This window comes from Seriola lalandi, unplaced genomic scaffold, assembly GCF_002814215.2.
Source record: "Seriola lalandi dorsalis isolate HSWRI2012SDOR001 ecotype SW California unplaced genomic scaffold, Sedor1 jcf7180002054590, whole genome shotgun sequence".
NCBI lineage: Eukaryota > Metazoa > Chordata > Actinopteri > Carangiformes > Carangidae > Seriola > Seriola lalandi.
In genome coordinates, this window is record NW_019525143.1 from 110,094 (window position 1) to 120,068 (window position 9,975).

At 44.0% G+C, this 9,975-nt stretch overlaps 1 protein-coding gene across 3 annotated transcripts in view; it reads right to left on the reverse strand.

The window, feature by feature from the left end:
- The window catches only part of vcanb (versican b), a 30,678-nt gene extending 20,790 nt beyond the window's left edge, over positions 1-9,888 (reverse strand). For all 3 annotated transcript variants that reach the window (XM_087177338.1, XM_087177337.1, XM_023419039.2), the window contains exons 1-6: positions 9,739-9,888; positions 8,052-8,129; positions 6,299-6,745; positions 4,331-4,505; positions 4,054-4,181; positions 3,138-3,434 (exon numbers count right to left, since the gene is read on the reverse strand). In XM_087177338.1, the coding sequence (XP_087033464.1) occupies positions 3,138-3,434; positions 4,054-4,181; positions 4,331-4,505; positions 6,299-6,745; positions 8,052-8,118 (1,114 nt within the window). In that variant the 5' untranslated portion in view covers positions 8,119-8,129; positions 9,739-9,888. The remainder of the gene's footprint in view (positions 1-3,137; positions 3,435-4,053; positions 4,182-4,330; positions 4,506-6,298; positions 6,746-8,051; positions 8,130-9,738) is intronic.
- Between the last annotated feature and the right edge of the window lie 87 nt (positions 9,889-9,975).

Consider the following 9,975-nt stretch of genomic DNA (forward strand, 5'->3'; position numbering starts at 1 on the left):
GGGGGCGGGCTAGGTGGGGTTCCCCTTTTTCCACTCTTCCTCCCGCTCTTTCTACCCAGAGGTGGAAGGTAACTAATCATTCACTCTATGCTGCTTCTCCTCTAGTGTTCGGATGGAAACATTTAACTTTTATTCTTCTAAATCTATTTGATAACTTTTCAGATTAAGATTTGGTTTCTCTGAGTGTTTTTACCTGAAATCTGCTTTATTTTTATTGGATCACTCAGAAAACAGTCAGCCAATCAGAAGAGAGGCTCAGAGCCTCCTCTCTTCTGATTGGCTGACTGACCTGTTGTTACTAGAGCTGCAGAGAGAAGCCTGAGAGAGGAGATGTAAAACTACACTGAGATGGTTTTTATATCTTCTGATGGATCAACACTTCAAATAAAACACAGAAGAAGATATGGAGCTTTAATTATCTGATTATTCTCTTTATTAACTTTTTCTATAAACTTAAAGTGAAGTTGATATTTTTATCTGATCAGACTTTGAATGTCGGACTTTTACTTGTTCACTTCTACATCTACGTCTCAGTGTTTGCTGCTGACAGACCTGCAGACTCTGAGTTCTTGTCTGGTCCGGTCTCTCGCAGCACTGAGGAGACCCTGGCTGCGTGTTTGACCCCGCCCAGAGATGATGTCATGCTGTTTGGCGAGCAGCGTTCATCTGGCCGGGCCGGGGTCTGTCCTGATGCTGTCACTTCCCTGTATGTTACCTCTCTCTCTCTCTCTCTCTCTCTCTCTCTCTCTCTCTCTCTCCCACACTCTCTCTCTCCTGCAGCTCTGCCACCTCGCTCAGAGCTTGGCAGGACACATGCACGGGCCTCAGGTCCAGAAAGTACCTCCATGCTGCCAGACACTGTTTGCAATTATCTCATCTGTAAAGCATCAGACTCAAAGTGTATAATCACAGAACCTCCTTCACACTGCAGACGGAGCAGACGGAGCTGACGGAGCTCCTGAAGCTTTGTGTTTCTGAGTATCTTTTAATGATGGTGATGTTACTTATGGGAGAAAACGCTCTGTAATCCCCCTCTTCCCTCTTTCCCTCCCTCCGTCCGTCTGTCTGTGTTTGGGCTGGGTCCAGCTGTGAGGCATTAGGGACCTGTCCCGTTTCTTCAGTATCTGTGTTAGAGTGCAGTGAGTTGGGTTTTCCCCTCATAAAAAATAAAAAAAAAACGTGCCCCACCATAAACAGTGCAGTGGGAGTTTATTCTTCTCTTGTTTGGGTTTGTTCTCTGTTTCCACGTCTTCACGCTCGGCTGCTTCTAAACGGCTGCAGATTGTGGATCGTATTTGTGCTGCGACACACCTCGCCGTTTGTGTTTTCCTTGTGACTTCATGATTCATGCGTCAGTGACTTGGACTTTCGGAGCAGCAGGATGAGCCTGGAGCTTCCACGACCTCGATTTATTTCCTTCTTGATACTGGAGCAGATAACTGTAATAATATTCAGAGTGCGGATACGAGAACCCGGAGTGGCATGTTCATCCCTCTGGGACCATTAGTCTGAAAAATCCAAATCCAGCCACTTGAAATTTCAAGATGGCCGCCAATTCTGGCACAGGAAACACATATTTTACCACAGAATTAATAGAGTTTGCACTTTAGTCGTATGTTTTAAACCATGAGGATGTTAAATTCACAACTCTTCAATTTCCTGTTTTATTTGTGAAATTTCATAAAATCAACATAAAATCATTTGCATAAAATAATGTAATTGCAAAGCATTTATTATGAAGAGTTTGTTAGTTGTTGAGTCTACAATCTACTTGTTTTAACATTAGCTCTCAAGGCTAACTTGCTAGCGCTAGGCTAGTTAGCAAGCTTTTTTGTGAGTAATATTTTTGCTGAAATATACTTTCTTTTTTTTTTTTACAGTGTACCAAATTTCACCTGCTACATTGTAAAAATATTTGATTGGACACCTGGATTATTCATATGAGAAAAATAACTTTTCCTTGCCAAAATTGGCGGCCATCTTGAATTTTTTAAGTGGCTAACGTGTTTTATCAAAAGGAGGATTTGTGCCACATTTAAAAGATTCCCCTGAAATATGCAGTTAACTGCTGCTTCAACAGCCTTAACTGATCATATTCTGATGTTTATTTATCACTTCAGATAGTTTTTGTTTTCATTAATTTACTTCCTCTCCTTTATGTCTTTATGGTTTTATTTGATGTTAATTTGTTGTTTTTAAATGAGCTCCTTAAATAAAATGACTTGACTTTAAATACCCAACTGCATAAAGCATCTTAAGAAACGACTTGTCCGTGACAGATTTCCCTGTGAGAGACTCGCTGCACATAAATCTGAAGGGTCTGCAGATGATGAACAGAACAGGAAAGGACAGAACATACTGGATAGTTTTCTCCCTCAGGCCTCGTCAAACTATTCACATTCAATCTGAAGGCCAAGGAAAGTCCCACTGCTTAATACATGATCTATGTAATAACCAATGAGGAGGGCAATCACTGAAGAGCACGGCCATAAGTCATGTCTTCATCTCCGTAGGACAGATCCTTAGATAAATATGGTTTTATTAAGTGAGTATCAGGGATTTCCCAAAGTTTCGTTTCTGTTGCGAGTTTTTCAGGAGATAAAGCTCCTAAAATTTTCCATTTTCTCATTGTTTTTTTTCATTAAACACAATCAAAATATGCCAAAGAGAGTCATTAGTTAGGTATTGTTTGCCAGATATTTCCTCAGATGTTGTTGGATCATATTTTAAGATCTTGTTTGATTATCTAACATCGTCTGAAAGCTGCTTTCCCACGACTCTCTGGATGTGTAACTCTGGAACACGACAATCCAACAATCACACCCGTGTCCCGCAGTGATTGGTCGGGTTTATGAGAGAGCGAACATGAGAGTGCAAAAGTATGAAAGTCATCAAGGAGACACTTGAAGACTCGTGGTCACTGTCTCCATTTGTACGAAGCCAACACTGAAGAACCAGGAGCTGCAGTTCCTCTAACGACCACTAGAGTCTGGCTCCAACAGCGAGTCAGAACCCGTAGACTCCCGTGTTAAAATGTCCAACTTTACAGCAGAAATAAACAGCTAAAACAGCTGATTACCTGTTTATATAACTCACCTGTTCACATTTTATTAAGAAGAAGTGTGTTTCAGTCTCACCTTTGAAGCAGAAAGCTCCGTGCCTGTCGGTGGGGTCCGGGAAGCCAGTTTGGTTTTCGTACTTGTAAAGCGTGCGGACGCCCAGCAGGCCTCCCCCGCACTGAGGCTTGGGGACGGTGACGGGGTAGCGGGCGCTGCCGTCGGACAGCCAGCCGTAGTCGCACCGGTTCAGCCCCGCCCTCCAGGCTGCGAACAGCTGACCGGGCGACGCCAGCACGGCCTCCTGCTTCTCGCACTCCTCCCACGCCTGCTGCCAGGTGAGCTTGTCGCTGATGGACGGAGGGTAGAAGACCTCACCTGCAGAAGGTGAGTCAACGGTTTAGTTCAAGATGAGTCTGTGCTCCGTGGGTTTACACACGTGACCTAAAATTAACACTTTAATTCTCATTATATTACGACTTTATTCTTGTAAAATTATTATTATTATTATTTTCCCCTCATGTGGCTCCGTCACACATTTACACCAAAGTGCCTTCAAATATTTGTGGAGCAGGTCACAAAGCAATCTCCACTCATGGTCCCCTTACTCATTTGTTCTGGAGCTTTTGACTGTACAACACGATCTTCATCAGCGCATGGAGTTTGTTCAGTTGCACATTTTCAAAAGTACATGTTGGCTTAAAAGCGACAGATTCTGCTGCTGAGGGTCATGCAAAATGATCGAAAGCTCCACGTCAACAATGAAAGCAGTGGCCCTTGAGTGGAGAAAAAGTCACAATCAGTGAACAAACGTTGGAATCAAGAGCTGCAACAAATGAAGAGAAGAAGAAGAAATGCAGCTGAGAGCACATATTAAATATTGATCGCATTGATTGATTTCCAAGCTTTTGTGTCGCGAGGAACAAACTGACATTGGCAGCTGGCCGTTCGCTCGTCGCTCTTATTTTAAACCTTCAGCTTGTCGTCGTGAATTTACCTTGTAGTTCGTCTACGAAGCAGTACACGTCGTATTTCTCTGTGGCGTCGCGGACGCCGTATGTTCTCACTCCTGGTCGGCTCAACAGATCACCTGCACAGCCGGGACGAGGGAAGGTGATGGGATACCTGAGGAAACAGTTGTTTATGTCAACATGTGTTTCCTAAAAACCTTCTTCTCTTAAAACAAGAGACTAAATCTGCCAGTGCAATGAGAGAGACGTCAACTTCCTGTTTGTGTTCCAGTTCTTATTTTAAAATCACACACACACACACACCTGACTGACTGGTCGGCGAGCCAGCCTGCGTCACACTGGTCCAGGCCGTCCTCAAAAGCCGCCTCCAGCTGTTCAGGTGAAGCAATGGAGGCACCTGCAGCGTGACACGCCTCCACAGCTGCGGGGAAATCCAGAGTGTAGCGGCTGGTGTTCGCCCGGTAGTGGAACACAACACCTGAAGAAAAGAGGATTGACGATCAGGAAAGGAGATTATATAGAGAGATCATGACCCACCTGATGGATCTCAGTCCAGTGTTCCCGCTCTTTTAGCTCAGTGTTTGGTCTCCACCAGCTGCTGAGGGAAACATCTGGATCTTAACTACAGAGTAAAAGTTTACAAAACTTATAAAACACTGATAAATGGTGCGATAGAAGAATATAATGTAATGTGTCCTGATGGTTGATGCTCCTGTTACTAAATAATATGAATAATATACATTTACATTCTTGTGGAGCTGAAACAGTTTCGTTGGTGCTTCGTTTGTTGCTCCCTATAGCTCTAGTCTCCTTTTATGATTGTAATCACTTATTTATTTTCCTTTCTAAGTTTTTCATTCATTCATTTTTTTCATTGTGATTCTGCATTTGTTTTTCTTCCTTCTTTTTTCTTTTTTGCAAGAAGAAATGTTGATTTAACTTTCTTATCAAAGTTAGAAATGAAGAAAAGGAGAGAAAAAAAACAACGAAGATTCTTGATCAGTCAATCAGCCGGTCAATAACTGATGGACTAATTCTCCCTCCTGGGTAAGAACAGGTGCACAGCCGGCACCTTGTTACAGGAGGGATCCCTGAGGTGCAGCCGTGATGAGGCCTCCAGGATAAACAGTGTTGTGTGTGTGTCGGGTCACTGTCTCTTCACACGTCGCTCTGCAGTGACTGTCGGAGGTTTCTGGGCTCCTGCCATCAAGAGTTCATCCAGTGGAAACCCAACAGTGTTCAGAGGAACATTATCCGTCAGCGGAGCCTGAGACATTTACACAGATTCCACATTAATACTGAACGAGCTCTGTCCAGCAGCTCCTGACAAAGACGCTCCCTATGAGAGACACACAACTCTGCATTTAACCGCTCGCTCTTCTATTCACGTCGTCCGGCGGCTCTGCCAGGATTTCCTCGCAGAGGAGAAATAATCGCCTCATCCAGCTGGAAATAAAGGAGCTAATGACACAACACAACAGTCACATATATTCTGAGGATGACAGCTGAAATAACTGACGGGTTTGTCTTTCTCTGTCCCGACGTGTAACGATGAGGATCTGGAGCTATCCGGTTTCTGTCGGGGACCAGTCTCCGGGACAAACAGGAAGTATGATGGTCAGGTACAACATGAGCTCTTTATAATCTGACAAACTTTAACAGCAGCTGAATCAGCTGTGATCAGCTGTGATCAGCTGTGATCAGCTGTCACCGTGTCACTGTGACACTGAGGGAAACTCACAAACAGGAGGAATCTGAATGAAGCTCCGTCTTCGTCTCTTGATCATCGGCGAACTCTCCATGTACATTTGGATTTAATGCTCCGGACACATGGAAGAAGCTACTGAGCACTTTAAGAATCATAGTTTTATAAGTTATTCAAATTGTTTTAACTGATGAGACTGTGTTTATAATCTTATATGTTCTACATTTTCCTCGTGTGTTATTTTTATTACAATTTTGTAATTTTATTGTTTGTCATTTAAATTGTAAACTTCGTTTTGGACTGTCTGTTCATGAATTGTTTTTATTATGTTTTTTATTGTATATTTACAATCAATAAAAATATTGATTGTTGCAGCTTCACAGAGAGAGTTTGTGAAGATCCAGGACAGCTCCCTCTCCTCTGAAACATCTGTAAAGTCTCTGCAACGTCACATCTGGATTCACTGAACAAGTTTGTAGACTCCTCATACTGACGCTTTATTTGAGCTGTAAAACTGAAGGAGTGTGTGTGTGTGTGTGTGTGTGTGTGTGTGTGTGTGTACTCACCGCTGACGCTGAGATTGACGGTGTCCTGCGTGTCCTCCATCCCGTGCATCACCTCGCAGCGGTACAGCCCTGCGTCGCTGGCCCGGAGCCTGACCATCATCAGAGAGGCGTCTCCCACCGACAGCGGGTAGCTCGCCACCGACACCCTGCCCCTGAACTCCTGCCCCACCTTCACCACCCCTCCCTGGGCCACCAGCACCACCTTCTCCTCCTCTCCCTCCAGCTTCGTCCACTTGATCCTCAGCTGCTCGTCGGGACCCGGGGTGTGAAGGTCGTCGGCGGGGAGGAGGGGTCCGGGTGCGGGAGTGGGGGTGGTGTCTGAGGGAGTGTGTGTCGAGGTGCCGGGAGAAACCGCCATGATGGAGAAGTGACACGGCAGCACCACCCGGCCCGACAGAGAGCCCGCTGCCGGCGAGCTCTTCTCCATCCTCATGGAGTTTGGTGGAGCTGGAAAACAGGAGCAGGAGTGAGCGAGATGTTTGTGTCACTACAACATCTGGATCAGAGGCTGGTAAACGTCTAGACCGCTTCATGTCCGGGGGTTTTCTGCTTCTCTATTTTTTATCCATCTATCTGAATGAATCAAACAGACTCATAAAAGCTGTTTAGCTGTTAAAGGTCCGAGAGGAAATGAACTGTGAAAACTGAGGACGTGTCTGAGACCGGAGCGAGGCCCAGACCAGGAATGAGGAAGATGACTGATAAAACAAAAGCGTAAGTCAGAGGATGACCAACGTTATTACAATCCGTCCTGAGGAGAACATGAATCTGTGAATCTGAACGACCCGGTCCACAGAGGAGCCACCTGCTAGCTCGGCTAAAAACAGGCCACAGGCTAATTCTGTCATATTACATTTCTCTTTTAAAAGGTTGCGTGAACAAAGGCAGGAAACCAAGAGGAAAATGAAGTGGAAATTTGTGTCTGTCACAACTATTCTACAAGATAAAAAGTGGAAAAGTTCCCTTTGTTCCTGAGTTTCCTGTCCACTATCATGCAAGGTGTCAGGTTTCAATACAGGATCATAGAGTAAAAATAAAACCTGAGCAACATCAGACTCTATCCTGCGCCGCACAACAGATCCAGTAGGAGGCGCCACAGTCGCCTGATGGTTCAGGAGAATATTTCCTGTGTGGCTACAAAGTCGACTGTCAAATTAAGACAAAAACTCTGAAGAAAAATGGAGAAATAAAGGAATCTTAAAGAAAATGAATAATAAAAACCGCTCCATCAGCTCGTCCTCTCTGCTGCTGAAAACTACAAGCTCTTCATTCACAACTGCAGCCTACAACCAAACAAATCTTCTTCTTCTTCTACTAATTCTGCTTCAAAACCAGCTCGACACTCAAGGGCTCCACCTGGTGGCGCGAGCATCGACACTGCGGCGTAGAGAAAACATCTTACATCAGTGTATCTGAAATATAAATATCACCTGCATGGAAAGACATTAGGATGCAGCTGCAGAGGAACCTGTTGGCTGCAGTAAAGTGTAAAACTGTGTATGTGTGTGAAGCAGCTTTAATAAAGAAAGATGAAGTGATGGGAGGCTGGTGGAGACGTGTGAACACCGGCAGCAGAGGTCAGACTCCGCACGTGTCTCAGTGTGATCACTGGAAAACGTGTCCACAGTGGACGTGCCTTCTGTCGTTTTCCACTTTGTCAGTCTTGGACTTTGCAACACGAGTTGTTATAAATAAAGAGAAGCAGGTGGGCGGGGACAGAGTTTGGCGTCACGCCTCACGTCACGTGACTCACCTGGTTGAGGACGAGCGGCGCACAGACACACCAGACAGAGCAGGTGTGTGAGGACGTGAGGAAACATCTCAACAGGATCTGTGGACAGAGACAGAGACGCTGGATCACATGGTCTTAAAGGATTTCTGTTGCTGCAGTAATTGGCAACTATTTTGGGAAATCAATAAATTATTTTAGTTTTGGAAATATTCTGTTCCAGATTCTCAGACGTGAGGATCTGATGCCACATATGATAATTACCTGAATATCTTTGGACCGCCGGCTGAATTAAACTGGTGATTTGAATTCATTTCCATTTCCTCTGGAAAGTTTTAACAGGAACTTTCTGTATTTTCTGACATTTTACAGACAGAACAGTGGATGGATAGAAAGACGTGACCTTCAGAGAATCTATAAACGTCTTATTTTGTCCAACCAACAACACAGAAATATTTAATAAATTATTAAATGAGACAGAAAAAGAAATGCAAATTCTCACATTGAAGAAACAGGAAAACAATGTTTGAGCATTTTTACTTTAGTTTCTGATTAATTTCCCATTGAACCGATTGGCTCTGGATCCGAGGACTTCTTCTACTACTGAATGCAGGTATATTCACCCACTCAGTTACCAGTTTACTCTCCCAGCTCAATTATGCAGTCTGACTCTTCTTATGGTCACACAGGTGTAGCTTCACCTGAGTGATCATGTTGGAGGCTGCAGTTTGTGTTTCCATCGTTTTGTCCCATTTCTTTCAATGAGACTGAAACTAAATAACTGAAAATACAGGATTGATCCCAGGACTGTCGCATCAGACTGACTAATAACAGAGGTACGTACTTTTACAGTCTGGAGGTACTTGTACTTTGGGTATTTTCGTTTATGCTACTTTACTTTATTCTTGACTCCACTACAGTTCTTCAACAGCTTTAGGAGCTTGTTACTTTGCAGTTTCAGCTTTTAGAAACAAAACATGTTTCACTGATTATAAATCAAATCAACCATAAAAAGCAGTTAAACGAGTTCCGGTCTGCAGCAGCCACAACAGGAAACCCTGATTATATGTAAATACATCAGTAATTATGATCCAATAAAATAAATAATGATGTCACACTCTGAAAGGAACCATTCATCAGAATTTAAACTTTTACTTTACTACACTTTAGGAACATTTCTGCTTTGACTTGAGAGAAGAATCAGTGTGTTTCCTGCAGCACGGACACACTGGACTGTGTGAACCTGCTGATGGTAGAAATGAATGAATATAATTATTTTGCGGTGGGATGATCAAACAGCGAAATGTCTCTACATTCACATTTAGTTCTTATCACTTCTTTGTTTTTATCTGACACCAGAGATAACGAAGCAAACGGTGTAAAACGAGTCCAGATGTGGCCACAGCTGTGTCAGTCTCAGACCCAGGTCACAGCGCATCTGCGGTGATAACGCTTATCCACTGATCAGCTGGTTAAACGGATCTAATTGGTCCCAAGTGTCATTTTAATCAATGAGCCTCTTTTTTTTATCAGTGTGGGAACATTCCCGCCCACCCGGAGGATCTGTCCTCCGGTGCTGGTCTGGATCCTGGATCCTGGATCTTCAGGTCACAGCATCAGATGCGGATGATGAACATCTCATGAAAATGATTTTTTAAACTGAAATCTTTTCAGAAATTACAGCGAGAAAAAACAGAAATCATCATCTTACCTTTAAAATCTTTGTAAAGTCAGAAAATCCAGTTGGTCTCTTGAACTTCTCCAGAATAAAGTCCCGCAGCTCCCGGGGACGCGCGTGTTTCTGCGGCTGCTCTCTCACTGACTCGGTCGGTCCGGACTCCTACAACCTCTCACCAGCGCCTGCAAGTTCAAATCCACTTGACACTCGCTATTATCCAGACATTAAGGGAGAGGAGGGGCACGTCCGTACAACGCCCATTGGAAAGGG